This window comes from Protobothrops mucrosquamatus, unplaced genomic scaffold (assembly GCF_001527695.2).
Source record: "Protobothrops mucrosquamatus isolate PMUCROS unplaced genomic scaffold, P.Mucros_1.0 scaffold12, whole genome shotgun sequence".
Lineage (NCBI taxonomy): Eukaryota > Metazoa > Chordata > Lepidosauria > Squamata > Viperidae > Protobothrops > Protobothrops mucrosquamatus.
Window position 1 is genome coordinate 1,863,044 of NW_015386399.1, and position 17,770 is coordinate 1,880,813.

Below are 17,770 nucleotides of genomic sequence, written 5' to 3' on the forward strand. Positions count from 1 at the left end.
AGTATTTGCATACACCCAAAAATATATTACAAAAGTATATGAATAAGTTTTCTATGTACAACATTTCTCATGTAAAAAATTGTTTGATAAATCTGAACAAATCACTTCAACACAATTATAATAAACACCCAATCTAGTTTCATTATTTCAATAAATAAATATTTTAAATATATGGACACAAATGTTGTAAATTTTATAAAAATTGCCAATGGGCTATTCCAGAACCATATTGCATTATTTCTAAAATTATATTGAGACCTTTTTAAAAAAAAGCGGTGAGAGGACGAAAACTTAATTACAATTTTATTCAAAAAATTGAAAAATGCTATTCTGCAGTAAAAGGTATTTCAGAAACTTCCAGATAATTCCACCCATGTCCTTAACAAGCCTGTTTTAACTATCATCACCTCTACAAATTGTTTAAATATAAACCATATAATATTATGTGTTCCTTAAGTTATTATTGTAGATCTAGTAACAATTACTATCAGTCAAGCAGAAGATTGTTTGGAAAGATTTGACTATGAATGCACACAAGTCAAAGCATAGCTTTGGTGTAAAGAAAGCTATAAAGCCATAAAAACCAGTGTGCAATTTCCCTGATCTGGCCTCTTACGGTCATAAAACTCAAAACATCTTTCCTGAACTGTCTTCATTCATTGGTGCCGTAACTATCTGGGTTATAAATACTTCTCATCTTCTGACATGTTAACTCCCACAGGCTCATTTCCTGCGGAAATTGTAAATTCTTTAAATATTGCCATAATAGCAAAGACATAAGATTATTATGGTTAAAGAGCATTCCCTTGGATCATACAGAAACATGATGGGTTTGATTCTTAACAGGGGGAAAAGTTAAAAATCCAAGAATAATTCTGTCAACTTGATTCAATGTGATCAGATTGAACTTGTTGGTAAACACTATTGTTGAGCACTGGCAAAGAATAAAATAATGCCCCACTATTCTGCTTGTAAATAGTTTTCCCTTACACATTTGTTCAACAGTAGTGTAACACTACAAGGAATAAACACAGAACTGCTTGTAGGCTTTTCTGAAACGGTACTTTGCATGCGATCAACAATGCAGCATTATTCCTCCATCACAAAACAGAGTGCAGAAAGAAAATTGTTGGAGACAGTGGAGTTCTATCAGTTGCACAAATGTGCAGTTGCTAAAAGGCAAATATGCTCCTCTTGTAATCAAATAGGCCAGCTCAGCACTACTGCTGGCTTGGGGCGAAAAGCAAATTCCACCAGCCACAAACTTAGAAACAGTCTTGAATTATTTGTTGCTGACCGCTGGCTGAACCCTATTCTGATGAGCACCATCACCATTAGCCACTTCTCAGTGTATTCCATCACCCAATGGCAACAGCCGCATGCTACAGCTCAGCCTCCGAGAAATTGATCAAACAGGGTAATGAGACTATTCCTTTTCTGAGGTTATTTTAAATGAATATAAATATTTTCTTTCTACATAATTTGTCCCCAAAGGTCACAGATCTCCCAATGTTCCTAAAGAAAAATGCTACAAAAACCCAATCTCCATATTTGAAAGGAAAAGAACAATTCTGCAGTTTGGTGTGTTTTTTTTGTGTTTTTTTGGAGGGGGGACGATCGCATAAATCTTAATGCCCTGGCAGCATCCTATGCGATTGATTAAAGAAAACATTTAAGCTGCACATTTTAGTTACAGCTGAAAAGATATAATGCAATTTCAGAAAGATGTATAACCAATCATGACTTACTTATTATGAAGCTTTCTACTGAAGAGCCTTTTTGCTAAATAGTCTAAACTGAAAATACATACAAATTGAAAATAAGGACTGCATCTAAAACCGCCTAACAGAGCCTCTCCCTGCCTATAGGAGTAGTTATCCAGGTTCCTGCTGAAACATTTCAACCCCCCCACAACCCCCCTGCTTTTGAGAAGTAACATGAATCAAAGGATTATTCAGTAATAATCCAGCCCAGCCTACCATGTAATGCAGAAATACTCATTTGGTTGCATATGGAGTGGTTTGCTTTCCAGACCAATTGTATGGTTGAACACACTTAAAATATTGGGGCAAATATTTCAGGTAGACATTTTTCATAATGAATTTTGTATCTATGCTCCTAAATAGAAGTTTAATTTACTTATTGTTCAGACAATTTTAACTTTGTCCAGCTACAAAGGCAAAAATAAATCCCTTCACATTTAGATATTTCAACAATAATTTGAAAATGTCTATTCATAATCTTCATTTTGTTGCAAAATTACTGGAACATTTATAATGAAAAAAGAACATGCCGATATATTTTAAGCATCATGCTAAGTAGGCCTTGAACTTAAAAGAGTGATGCTCCTTCAACAAATATATCATTTACTCAACAAATCATAGTTTTAAAATAATTACTCTAGGATGTTATGAATATAACCACAATATAAAGCCAAGTTCTGTATTTTTATACAGGTCACTCAGAAAGATCAGAAGCTTATTTGGCAGTAGGACCAATCAAATCCTTCCTACATGGCTAAGTTCTATATCCAAATCAGCATCGTGTCATCCTATTTTTCCCCTTGTGGCTAAACAATACATCCATACTGTATTATTGGTTCAAAGTACTGGCTTGAACTGTACTACTGTGGACCAGCATGTGCAAATACCTGCTTATCTCCATATACACTTGCCCATAATTTTTTACAGAAGTTAGCTTGCTATATGTGACTCTCCATCTAAATAGTTCACATACAAGTAGACTTAGAGCTTTCATTATTCAAATACTTTCCCAACAAAGGTTCATGTAAACATACTGTTATATTTTTATGCCAGGAAAATATTTTACTTTTCTTAAGATTTTTTAAGCCACAATATAGTTGTGCTTACTTTTAGGGGGGAGGTTGCTTTGATAATGTATATTTTAATACATAATTTTATTATCTTGTTAGTAAACTAAACTCAAAATACTATTTAAAGGTAATATATTTCATATGGCAATACAGTATCAGGAAAAGATGCATGCGTCATTAACAATAAGAATGTTTCTTCCAGAGAGCAAAACTGAGAATAAAATATTTGTAACAACTTTTTAAATGTCTGCACACATACTACAAGTGTCCTTTTTTTACTCATTCAGTCAGGGCATTTTACTTTTATTGTTCATGTTTTGTGCATGTCATTAACGGATTTGAATTCATATTTATGACAACACTAACCCAGTTCAGAATAACCATCATTATTAAGCAATGAATAAAACTTACAATGAATCTCATTTGAATTAAAATTAAGTATAAACCTTAATATAATTTTGTTTTGCTTTATGCCTGCTTAAGTTAGATACAAAACAAGACTAACAGCTTATGTCAGCAAAGCCAAATGAAAAATCCTGGCTATTATTATGTGAATTATATATACCCTAAATAAACTAATGAAGGTTTTTTTGATACTATATTTTGATGAAGGTTATAGGAAAACCTTTGCAGGGGGAAGAGATATTTAGATAGAAAATAGTTATTTTTGGTTTTGCCTCAAATGTACTTTTTGTTTTTTCCAAATACTTGGAAAAAATAAAAAATAATAATTGTAAAAGTTAAATAAATAATCTCAAAACTTTTTTATTTTCTTGTTTAGAACATTTTTTTTAACTTGGCAATGTTAAGATGCATGCACTTCATGTCCTAGAATTCCCAAGCCAGTGTGAAAAACAATTGTTTAGAATATCAAATACTATACAACAGGGGGCTCAAACCTTGCCATCATTTATCACCCCGCCCCCCGTATTTTCTATTAACTTATAATAAGAAGATTTTTTATTCAAATATCAGACTTTATAACTGATATATGCAGACAACTCTTCAACGTGAGACAAGAGGTATTTCTGCCTCATCTTCTGGAAGGACTACCATGTCCTTCCAGAAGAAGGAAGGAAGGAAATTCAGTGCCCTCCTTTGCTTGGGGGCTTGGGGGATTCTCAAGCGACAACTTTGTATTTGTTCTTGACTAGGCTTTATTCATTCTGTTTTATATCATGTAGATAGCTTCTTTCACCTCCAATATTACATTTTTCAAGCTTAATAAAACAAAGAAATCCTTTATTTCTTAAACCTCAGATGTTTATACTTCCATCTGTAATAAAGTGTAAAGTGCTTTAAAGGAACTTCAGTTGGTAGACTTAATTATAATTTAAATTATACTTTTCCAATTCATAAATAAATCAAATGCATGTATTGTGTTGCATGTTCTAGAATACCAAAATAGATCAATAAATTGTGGTGGAAAAAATGAATAATGCATCTTTTTTTTTTCCAAAAGCTTCCATTTTTCCCCCTGAAGACTCCCAGGAAAAAATGGTTTTATTCCATGGCTTCAAAATGTATGGAAATTCTATATTCCTGCAAGACAGTTTCTATAACCAAAGCACCTAGAGCATATGCTATATGATTTACATGTTAACAAATCTGACACTAATTAACTAGAACTATCATAAGTGGCAGATAAGCCTGCCATTATTTTTCTAGCTATAGAAATCTATAGCTTTGGGATACATATGGAAAATATTTATTTCTTTAAGTTACGGTATGTGCCTCTGCAACCAATAGCTCCCTAAGTGATGTATAAATATTCTATATGAAATAAAATCTAGAATGATCAAATATCTTCAGAATTTTTAATCCACCCCAAAACCTACAAAATGAATTAAAAGATCTGCTGGATCAGAACTGAACCTGTCAGAAAAAGAACTGCTCTTCACAAATACCTCCAACATTATAAGATTTATTTTTTAATATACATGGGACAAAAGTGCATAAAATTACTAATTAAAGTCAACAGTACATGAAAATTAGCAGCTACTAGCACGAGAGCTATAATCAATACTCTAGCCATTTGATAACGCCAGTTGCAATGGCAAAAGAATCATCACAACTTCAAGTGCCAACAAGCCAGATGGTGTCACTAGAAAAATTATAGCCACTGACTGGCAGCTTAATCCATGATTAGTGCCCATAGGAAGGAATAATGAAAACAAGAAATAGTTAGAGGTGATGAAGTCACTCAGTTATCATTAACCATAGTAAGATTTTCAAATTATTTTGGAAATTCATCCTCTTAACACTTGGTAAGTAAAAAAGTTCTGTTGACAAGAGATCTGTAATATTGAAAAAACACTTCCATGATTTCCTAGAGATTTCATAGTCGTTGGAGATATCCATTCCATCTATTGATTTTTCTGTTAGTTTTATGGACTTCTTGTTTTCCTAAATTAAATCCCAAAACACACAGAAACAATCTCTGCAAAATGAGAACTTCTTAACTGAAGCAATCAAAGCATAAATAGTATAATCTCAGATCTTAATTTAGCCAGTTTATGGAAAGTTAGGCAAATAGTAGACAGATAATCATTTCACTTTACTGCTAGCAAACTAAGTATTAAAGTAATACCTGATAATATGGTCAGTCTCGTTGATCCTTTTCCCATTTGTTTGCAAAGCAGTAAGCCAGAATCCAGTTATACTTTATTTTCCTCAAACACTAATTTAAGTAATATTGCATTCTGGCAAATACACTGCATACTCTTCTAACACCTGAGACAACTATTTATGGTGAATAGATGGTATAGAGGCACCATACACTGTGTTTTCCTGGGGATTACCACCTTGATGTAACGAGAAGTTTTAATGACCCTGAAAGCAACATCAGTAGTCAAGAACAAAAGAGGAAGTGTACAGCTAAAAGTAATCAACAATGTGAGGGTGGCTAGAAGGGGCTCTGCAGGTGTGGAGAAAGCCATTCACTAGGAGAATAAACTCAAAAGTAAACTCAGAAGAAAGCAATGGTACATCATTTCTATATTATTCCTAGAACCCTTACAGATATGGCAGTTTTAAAATATTGCATGTCAACCTACTTCTAGATTCGAAGTCAGTCCTCTAATAACAGAACAGAGTGATTCTGGAGGTATGTCATAATCAAATCAAAGCCAAGTTTGGTTCATCACTGATGGTGTCAATATTGAAAGAGGAACATCAAATATGAGAAGCATGAAACAGGAATAAATGGAATTCACAACTAGGTGTTTTAAGAATAAGTGCAGTTAGATGGTTCAGAATGGGCCATTTTAAATCAGATAATTATATAATACACTTATTTGAAGAAGGCAGTGATATTCAGAACAAAAAACAAAAGACCAACACTGCTAAATATTGTGCTTAGCTTTATTTCCATAAATGACAGCATCATATCTATTAGAATTAGTGGCTATCATCTATTGAACATTAGTATTATAGAAATATATGTACCTCTTACTGATGAAACAGGAAAGAATATAGTTATAATTAATTGGGTTTGGGGACGGTAACAACTTGTTTCTTTGCAAAAACTGTTACTATTTCATTACATGGTATAGTGCATTTTAAATTTTAAAAAATCTAATAGTTACAAAATTCTATTCAATAAAATTAACACTTAGCAAACAACTAATAAAAACAATATTTAGAAAAAAAATAAAAAAAACATCCATAAATATTTAAATCTATGCCTCACAATACTCCAAAGCAGGCAATATCCATGATTAATATAAGACAACAACAAACTAAAAACTACTAATGTATTTTTCAAGTAACATAAAATAATGCCACACTAATCACTAGTCAAATTAATACAATCTAAAAAAATTACTTAATAATAAATAGAAGATGGAGAAATGCAATCCAGTTAAAAAGGGCACTTTCAGATATTGTAGAATAGACCATTAATTATTAACTGTCAAATATATATGAATTAAACTTTTAAAAAAATAAAACAGAGTTGTTGTGTCAGCAAGATTTGACTTGAAAGACATATAATCAAAATATAAGATCATCGTATGAAACAGTTTCTGGTTCCCTAACTCTCTGCAAAATACCTTGATTAGCTGTGAGAAGGGATAAAACACACTGTCAAAATTAAATTCAAAAAACAACTAGTTCAGGAATCTACTGACTTATAAAATGCACTATAACAAGCAATTGCTAGCTGTCAAACAATAATCAAAGAACTAAGGTACCCATTAAATTGTGTAAAACTGCAGGAGAAGTGAAGCAGTCAAAACAACTTTAACAATTTTAAATAACCAATACGGAACAAGACTACAATATATGGGCTAGAGCAGGAGTTTTCAAACTTTTTCAAGCTACATAAATTGTTAATTCACATAATAATTATCAAAATGGTGGTATATGTTGTTTTTCCAGTTGAGAACAAGCTACATTCTTTTAACTACTGTATATGTTAGAAAAAATGTTATGGATGCCCCTAATTAGTTTTGCTCATAAACAGAGCAATGCAGATCAGAGGAAAGATCTGAGCTAGCAAGAAACAGGGGATTGATTAAAAGTGACTGTGGTCACTGACTTTTAAAATTATTATTTGGTAGCATCAAATTATCAAAATGAAATATGAATCAATAAAAACTAAATGGATTGAATTCATTTTTTGCTCTTAAAAGCCTGATATGATACAGAAATCTGAAGGAATCAAGAATACAAAATGGCAGCAAATAAGAACAACAACAAATGACTAAAGTTGATGTTATTCATGGTGGGTTAAAGTTCCTTAATTCAAAGTTCCAGGCAAAGTAGTCAATTATCTAAGTCAGCAAAGAAATATTGCTAAATTACATAAGACTTATATTCATGCAAAAAAGATATAATCCTTCAACAAAGCACAGAGGTTTGGGATTTGCTCTATCTATCAAAAACAAGTGGAAGTCTAGTCAGAGAATATGCAAGACAAGCCTGCTGGGTGATAAAATCCAGACTATTGAAAATTAAATTGGTCTCTTCCCTCTGCATTTTCAGATGTCCATTAAGAACTACATTTTTACCATGCATTTCAATAGGCAATCTAGGATGATTTATTATCTGCAATGTTTATTAGTTCTGTTGTCATTTGATTTTTTTTTATTGATTATCCTGAAATAGCCACATCAGAATTCTTATTTCAGTATCAAAATGTGAGGTATAAATATTTTAACTAACTTTTTAAATATACATTATTATTTATAAATGCACTGTACAGCTTTTTCTATATGTATATCTTGGGAACTACAATCCTTCCTATACCTTCCAAACCTTTTAAAAATGTTTAACTGAAGTTAGTAGAGCAAATATATCATCTTACTTTTAATGTGATCTACAAGCTTTAATGAAGAACACGTAAGTAGTATGTCATAACCAATTTTATAAAGCATTGATTTCATGTTGCTCTATGTAGATAGTTAGCATGCCACCATTTTCCACTGTTGAACTCAGGGTAAAGAGTTTATTTTAAAGCCTAAATCACTAAATTATCTACTTATTAGCATTGTAAGCTCAGAACAAAAATAGACAAATTTTTATTCATAACAAAAGAACACTTTAGAATGCATCACAAGACTATTAGGTTTTTTTCTGTCCACTTCCACTATGTCTGGTAGTTAAGCTATTTGAAGTTTGAAAGATAATGAAGGAATCAAGTTGACATGGTAGGCTACCATAAATTATTAACTGATTTTATTATCACTTACCTATATTCCTATGACTAAATAAATAATGGCATGGTATAACTCTAGATACTCACATAGTAAAAATGATGGATCTATTTTATCTATCTTGAAGCCAAAACAGAGAAAGATGTCTGCACAGAAGTTGCACCAGAATAAAGGGAGAAACTCTGGTGAGGGAGAAAGAAATTCCATCAAAAGGATGAATTCTTTAATCTTTTGACATGTAGTCCTATTTCCATTCCACTCATACATAATAAAAACTTCCTACAAAGCAGCAAAGATTACTGAGGGCTATTTAAATCTACTTTCTTGCATCTCTGTTTACTGCTGCTCCCTGTCAGAAAGCCCCTTCAGTATTCCATCAGTCTTGGAAGTAAGTCATTGTACTATCTCTTATTTGGGGTGAAGAGAGATTGATTTTCTTTCATTTGTATGCCAGCACATATATCTGAATATCCCCAAAGTACACAGCTGAATTTTGCATTCTGACTGATAGGCATGCAATTTCTGGTACTGAATTTTCTTCATGAAATCACATAAACATATTAGATTCATGATTGAATCATGGGTATAATTATTATCATCTGACTTATGAGGAGTCTCACAGACAAGTATTTAAAAAATTGGCTTTTTTTCCCCAAAGCTAACATATTGGAAAGTAGAGAAATCAGAGTCAGGATGAATCAGAAGATGCTGCAGTCTTGAAAACTCTTCTCTAAAATAATATTCCATCCTACTATATTATAGTATGGTGTTGGGATGTAAATGCACTATGGCATAGTAGTATGAATGACTTTTCTACAAACAAAATCCACTTTTGGTTTTTATTTGCCATACTCTAGCCTTTTCCCAAATTAAGATCAAACATTAGTTGCAAATAGTTCACATTTCAACTTTTTAAAAAATCTCTTTTTTAAAAAACAGCAGTATTTACCATGTAAGATTTATATGCAAAACAATACACTCCTGTTCTTCTGATTTCCAATTCTATCAAGGGTGAACACTGTCAGGTCAAGGCCTACTCCTTGCCACAAACATATTAACAAATGTGCAACACTGTTGTACTATAGAAGAGGCCATCATTTGTTTTATAAGAAAACTAGTCATCAATAAATAAATAAAATCCTATTCAAAAATCAGTTATCCTGAGCCTTTTGTACAGAGAAGCCCCCACATCTTTCAGACAACTTGTATTAATGAGCAGTCATGACTATAGAATCTCCATCAGTTTTTCTGACAAAGCTGCAACTAGTCCAGCTTCTCATTGTAATTCCATTAATCTGGTGCAGTTGGGTCCAGTGTGAAAATCAAACCTCCATCTAAGCCTTTATCAGCTTACAATAACCTACAAGTGAACTCTGCCTGTTAGCATATAGCAAGTTATGATTTTCCTATCAATCAGACCATAAGCCAATAAAAGAAGAACCAGGCAGGAGCCATATGGTGGTCAAGAATTGTATATCTTGTTTTATTTTGAGGTAGCTTCTTCACAACTGTTTTTCTCACCTTCACAATTTCTTTCTTTTTCATTTCTATATGATGGCTGGGCCCCTGTATTATTCTCCCTGCTAGAAATTTAATTGCTGCTGACAACTGAGTCAAAGCATTACTGAGGTGTGCTTGAATTTCATTAGAAGATGTAACTTATGTATCTTTTCTACAGTATCTAATAAATCATAAAGAAACCAAAACACGTATGGCTTGAGGGGAATAACCGGAAAATTAGGTAGCCACTGGGGAATTGAATGGACTTTTGAACTGGGGAGAGAGGGGGCAAATAATTTGTTACAAGACAAAGAATGGAAGCCAGCAGCAGACGTTAAAATATATATAGAGATGTATATGTCAAAAACCAACATTTTCAGAAACCGTGTTCAATATTATTCCAAAAAGCACATTCATTGTTCAACTTTATATTCCAAAAAAAATTGGAATTCTAACTCATGCCCTCTGGAGGGGGGGGACCACAGTCAGAAAGACAAAGCAGTTACCAGTTTGACAGAAAAGAAATTTCTGTCCCATTTAGTTATTCCACTGATGGTCAAAATGATCTTTCAATATAGTACTATATAATGATTGTCTTTAGCGCGGTTTTTATACATTTTAATGTTTTAATAATATAAATTATTATTTGTAATTGTTTTTTAAGTTTGTTGACCACCTCTCAAAGTCACTTATTTTGTGAGATGGCCTACATTATAAATTTGAAAAATAAATAAATATATATAGCGCTCCACAGTTATAAACAAAGATGTTTGTTTATACAATCTTTATCTTGTGAATAAAATGCTAAATAGTTAATTTAAACATTAACAATTAAATAAAATGTATGTATTTATGGAATGGTCTTAAAAATACTGCTGAAAAGTTTAGTTAAAGATGAATGACTTTTTAATTAAAGATGCCACTGGCTGCTTATAATTTCTAAGCTACTTAGAACACAGTGTCCATCACTTTTATCTGGATACACAAATCTCTAACCTATGTTTCTACCGAACTTACAAATGAAATATCTGGAATTCTTTTAAGTATTTTGTATATGAAAAAGTATATGCTTTCAAAAAGAATCTGCCAAGGTTCCACTACTACATTCAAAAGAGGGTTTAGGTAGTTAAAATGTGAATTTCCTTAAGGCATTTAATTGAGAGAAAAGAAGGACTGCATTAAAGAATTAATTTTAAACCCCCATATCCATTGTATTCAAGGGGATTTATTTCTGAATAGCCCATGCTATAAATAGAATTCATTTCTCAACTAACAGACACCTTAGTGATTTATTGGACTGACATCAGTAAAAACTTATATAAAGATTAAATATCAATATTTATGAGGTGTGGGAGAAAAATAAATAGTTTCAATAATTTACTCTTCAGGTAAATTCCATAAACTTTATAGGATCTGTGCAAGAAGTATACATATAATTTTGCTAGGGCTTGCTATAGCTCACTATTAGCTATAAGATGCCAAGCAAAAATTATTTTACTTTACCCAAATTAATTATAGATAATTTTATTTCTCTGTTTCAACATTTGTTTCTATTTCTACTTAATAGTTTAAGATTGTTGTCTTGTTCAATAGGCCTTTTGTTAATATAAGTAATTTTTATTTTTTACAAAATGGAAGACCTTGTAACATATTCAAATTGATATAATTAACATAGCTTAATAATAGTATTTGGAAGCTTTTTTAAATGAATAGTTAATGCATTTGTATTGGTAATACTTAAGGCTCAGGCTTCAACACTGTTCTACAATTGACTTTTCATTTTCATAAACAAAAGCAGTTGTCTATTTTTTTTTTCTCTCAAACAAACAAGAAAAAATATTTCTCATGCTTGCTTCTTTGTATATGTATTCAATGTGTTGAATGTGTCCGCTGCCATAAAACACGGGAACGGAACATAAGCACCAAATTTGTCAGATAAAGACAAAGGTTTATACTCTATTTAATGACTTCAGGGGGAAATAAGTCTAAAAACGTCATTTAATCTATTATACCAATAAATACATTTATTTTAAAAAAACTTAAAAGGCTATTTTATTGCTGATATTTAACTGGCTTTTTTCTTAGAATATAAAAAGAAAGGTGGATTCAAAACAGGAACACTTTTATTGTTAACGTTATACAATCTACAGAATTCAAAGAACACTAAGATCCTGCTTGCTTGGCTGTTAGAAGGTTTATCACTCTATCTGAGTTATCCCTATCCTGCAATAGCCATAATTTTATATCTCATAAATGCAATATATGATTCCAAAGGGAATAATCTGAATAACATAAAATGTAGCATATCATGCTGTAAAAAGCATATTTTCATTCAACAATTGAAACAGAACTAAACAATTTGATCAGTATATGGCAAACCATCACTTCCCCAACAGCCCTCATTTACCAGTCTAAATTTTTGAGCAACAAATTCATTTAAATTGATAGTTATATGTATGTGTGATTTATCAAACATCACTTAATTCTCATTAGTAAAAGATAGCAAGCCATGATTCCCTGAATTATTTCCCCTTAAAATATAATTATAACTGATTATGTTTTTTATTTTAAAATTGTAGGAAAAGTGTTCAAATTTAAAAATAATAATTGTTCAGTAAGTACAGTACACACTAACTTATTAACTGGAAAAAAAATCTTAAGAATAAATTATTTAATCTTTTAAGAATTTGTCCCATTTTATATTTGAAAGAAGAAAAATATTTCAATCACTGATTTATTTGCTTATGAAGGACATCTAAAAAACATATTTTAATTTTAACACAAAACAAGCAAGCATATAATTTCAAATATTATTATTTCACCATGCTTTTTCTGCCACTAGAGAGTGCTCTTCAGTTCTTTAACAAGCTTGGAAAGGTAAGAAACTTTTCAGGGCCTTAAAGCTTCCTGAGACTTTACTCTTCTCCAATATCTTCTTATGCCGTTCATTAGAGTCCAACCAAACTATCAACAATATTATAATTATTCAGGATGAGATCTAGAAAAATCACTCACCATCAGAAGGAGCTTCATCCTCTTTATCATAACGGTCAGATGCTAGAGAGACACTGTCAGGAGCAACATCCTCTTCCCCATCTTCATAATCTCCTGCACACATAAAACATTATCAGTGATTAAAAGCAGAGACTTTCAGTTTTACTTTATGCAGAGAGCAACGTTTTCCTAATTGGTTATATTGGTATGGTAATCTCCAGGGGCTGAGAATTCTAGCGTCATCTTACTAAGACATGGTAGGTGCCAAGTTTAGGACAGCTAGCATAAAGAGCACCTTGAATTTCAAAATCAATAGTAAATTTCAGAAGCATACATCATGAACTCACAACACTGGGCAGAGTTTTCCTTTCTAACTAGCGCAGAACAATTAATTCTCAATGTCTTCAATGAAAATAAAGATTTTTTTTCCCCATTTTAAAATCTTCCTAATTCAAAAAGGAAGTGGAAAAATAAAACATGAATTCATTAGATGGTTGAATTGTCACAATAAGATGGATTTCTTTTCTTTTCTTTTTTTTAAAAAAACAGTGCTGGAGAAGGACATGCTGCCCAATCCACTTAGGTATTATTGGCAGAGGAAGAGCTTCGCAAACACAGAAACACAGAGACCAAAAACCTCTCTACCCTTCAGTTATTTCCAACACTCTGTTAATAGACTTATTTTGCAATTTAAACTCTTTACACTCCAAGTTTTCAATGCCACATTGTTAGGATGTTACCAGACCACTAGCAATAGTCCCCAAAACACTCAGCTAAAAAATGAAAATAAAAATGAACAGGCTGTAAACTAAGTACAAATCCGGCTTAAGATACTGGCTTGTTAAGAAAACAACAATAAACCAAGGGCTGTACTCCAGATGTAACTTTAACATATCATGAACAATCTTGAATTATTTAGCCAGTCCCTTTGGTTTAATAAATCTTGGCTAAAGAAAGCAAAAGCATCATCACACTTACTGAATCTGACTTTGACAGCTGAAATGAGCCATTGTGTTTAAATTTACGGAGATATAGGTTTGAATTAAAGCATTTTACCCACTGTAAACAATGGGTTTGGGGCAGCTAATTCATTCAGCTAATATTGTATAGAACAGTGATGGCGAATCTTTTAGAGACCGAGTGCCCAAACTTCAACCCAAAACCCACTTATGCATCGTCGGGTGCCGGGTGGGTGTGGCCCATTGGGTGGGTGTGGCCCAGTGGGTGGGCATGGCTGCGGTGGTAACAGCAGACTGGGTGGAACTAAAAAGTTCAATCAATCAATTCCAACTTTGCAAGATCTTCTTTTTTCCCGCGAGAAGTTGAAATTGACTGATTGATTGAACCTTTTTTTTTTGTACACGGCAGCGGAGGCCTAAAGCAAAAAGGTTTTATAAAACCCAGCTGAAGGCCTAGGACTGGGGCGACGGTGCGCGTGCCCACAGAGAGGGCTCTGAGTGCCGCCTCTGGCACCCGTGCCATAGGTTCGCCACCACTGGTATAGAACAAGTCTCTAAAAAAGCAATTGTATCCTTTTATCAACAATCTCTAAAATATACTTTTCTCAATGACCATACCTCATCCAATTGAAAAATAATAATTGCAACACAATGTCTATTATGAATTTAAAAGGAGAGAGGAAAGGAAAAATATTTTATTGGCCTGAGAAGTAGATACTTGATGTAATGTTTGCATTAAGAATTTCCCCACATGATAGCAGCATAACAGGATGCACCACATGGGCATACCACTTATAATTCTGCTAGTGTAGTTTTCTGAATTAAGCATTACATTTTCAATAAATTGTAAATTTGTGTGTTTATACTGATGCTTTGTCGACTTACAACAATGCAATCTATATCTATTGTAATGCAACTCAGTTCAGATCTCTCCAAAATATCTGCTTCCTTAAAAACTCCATAGAGGATGCTACAATGGTCATAAGTTTGAGGACTGCACTTTTTTCAGTGCAGTTTGCTAAATGGATGGTTGTAAGTCAAGAACTACCTATAGTTCCTTTTTTACAAATCTTTTCTTTAAAAAGCATTGGTCCTATGTATGTAATTTCAAAAGATTCAGATAATAATACTCCATTTGTATAGCAGTGTGGATCTTACATACTGTATCTTTCAGTCTTATGATCCAAAAGTTTCTTTTTCATCTTCAAAGGGACCTTATAAGTCCCTGCTCAAGCAGAAGACCCTATACCATTTCTGACAACTGGCTGTCCAGTCTCTTCTTGAAAGCTTCAAGTTATGAAGCACCAACAACTTCTGAAAGCAAGTTGTTCCATTAGTTGATTGTTCTCACTGTCAGAAAATTTCTCTTTATTTCTAGGTTGAATATCTCCTCGATCAGTTTCCATCCACTATTCCTTGTCTTTGGATACTTTGGAAAATAGTTGACCCCTTCCTCTCTGTGACAGCCCCTCAAATATTGAATATCACTATCACATCACCCTGGTCCTTCTCTTCACTAGACTAGCCATGTCCACTTCTTATAACCATTCTTCATATGTTTTAAATCAGACTACAAAAACCAATGTTTTGTTTTATGTCTTGAATGTTATAGTCTTCACCATAGTCTTCCTAGATCTTTTCTACCCTCTTTCCTTTATGTTTTGCAGGAATACTGATGAGGGCAATATTTTAAATGTATACAACATCCTTGCGTGTTTTTTTAAAAAATACTCTCATTAATTTAAAATCTTTCTACATTTCAAAGTACTTCAAAGGAAGAACAGGACTGCTGCTTATGCAAATTGATACTCCATGAATCAAAGCAATTACAAATAAAGAAAAGTGGAGGTTCGTATAATATAGCTATGCTATAACATTTGGCTGCATAACTGCAGCCACAGCCACACCATCATAGAAGTCTCTCGGATTTGGAAATGCTGCATGCACTACAAGAAACAAAATGGTTTACACCCAAGCTCAAGCCACTTACAGAAATGCCTGTTCTTATGCAGTCCTCCCTGCACAATTAGGTCATTAATACCACAGGTATTTGTTGTGAGTCTTCTCCAGATATATTTGACAACAATGAATTCAACAGTTTCCACAGTGGGGCCTACCTGATAGAATAAATTATCAACATCTGGAAGAAACTTCCACTCCTACTTATTTTTCCAGGGATTTTAAATGTTTCCTTATCAGTGTTATACATTCATTTGTTGTGTCATTTAACTACTCTTTTAATTGATTTTTAACACAATCCAATAGTTAGTAGAACAAGCAGGGTATACATTCTTAAAACAAAATTTATTTACAGACACAGATACCCAAATTAAAAGCATATCTATAAAAGCAATAGTTCACTAACATCCTTGCAAGTGGCAATTTTTATAAAGTAAACCTCTCACAATCTCTAGTTTTCTAACTCTAACTCATATTTCATTCTACTGTTCTCCAATTTAACACAACACATCTAGATTGGGCTTTCACTTTCAGAATTAACAGTTTGCTTTAAGAGTTTTGGAATAGGAATTCTGGGGTCTGCACAACTGGTGAATATAAGACATCAGTCATCAAAGACTATTCCAACTTCATATTTAGTCCTACACACAGATTCTTCCCCATGGCTGTCTTCATGAATATACTTCCAATTTTCTTTGCAATTTATTCTGCCTCAATAACCAAACTCTAACTGGCTTAATACTATGGGCTTGTAAGAAATCCTGTCCTTAGAGCTTTACTGCAGACAATTTAAGGGCAGAATTTATGCATTTCTCTAACTTTAGCTCCTCTCCCACCCATGCAATAGAAAAATCCAAATGGCTATCTTTAAAATATGGTAGCAGTCTTGAACTAATGAAAGAATGGTGGACCTGGGTAGAACCAGGGCTTGGCTAATGGGGGGGGGGAGGAGGAGGAGGAGGAGGAGGAGGAGGAGGAGGGAATCCTATAATGCACCTATTTGGGACATAACCAGAAACACACAACTGGCCAAATCAAGTTTAAACTGAACTTCCATGTAGAGCAGACATGTCAAACACAAGGCCCGGGGGCCAGATACAGCCCACGAAGTGGTTTCATGTGGCCCATGAAGCCATCCTGGAAACAGTGAGGGAACGGCCCCCGTTGCCTTGGCTCTGGCCCAGGCCGGCCGGGAGCCAATGTACAATTTTGTGGTGGACATCTATGATGAAACGCATTCAGTCTTAGCTCCACAAGGCTGTCTGGAATCAGCCCCTGCCGTGTCGGCCCAGCCCCCTAGGTGCATGCTAGGGAGGTTTCACCCTTTGTGAGGAATGAAGAAATGCACCATTGCCTGGAAGTGGCCAGCAAATGGCCCTCGCCTACTTCACATATCCGGGTTTCATGGGCTCCGAGGGAGGGGTTTCGGCAAGCAACGGGGCGATCTCCTCACAGCATTGAGAGGCTGAATCCAAAAAGAAGCGTGAGGCTGCCCAGCTCCCAGCTTGCCTGGTTTTGGCAGGCAGTAGTGCGCTCTCCTCACAGCGCCAAGAATTGAGCTGGGTGGCACGAATCTGATGAGAAGTGCAATGCTGCCTAGCCCCCAGCCTGCCCAGTTTCAGCAGGCAGCAAGGTGCAAAGCTGGTGAGCTTTGCACCGCCCGACTCAACCTCTCAGCACTGTGAGGAGAGTGCCCCGCTGCCTGCCAAGACCGGAAAGGCTGGGGGCTGGGCGGCATTGCACAGGTAACTTTGACTCTCACGCTGCTCATGTCATCCCCTCCCCCAGAGCTCACCAAGCCAGATATGTGAAGTAGGTGAGGGCCATTTACTGGCCATTTCCAGGCGATGGTGCATTTCTTCATTCCT

General features: G+C 34.0%; 1 protein-coding gene across 1 annotated transcript in view; it reads right to left on the minus strand.

Moving 5' to 3' along the window:
• The window catches only part of SKAP2 (src kinase associated phosphoprotein 2), a 126,779-nt gene that overhangs the window by 75,411 nt on the left and 33,598 nt on the right, over positions 1-17,770 (minus strand). The window contains exon 4 of the mRNA XM_015810593.1: positions 13,006-13,098. Within this exon, the coding sequence (XP_015666079.1) occupies positions 13,006-13,098 (93 nt within the window). The remainder of the gene's footprint in view (positions 1-13,005; positions 13,099-17,770) is intronic.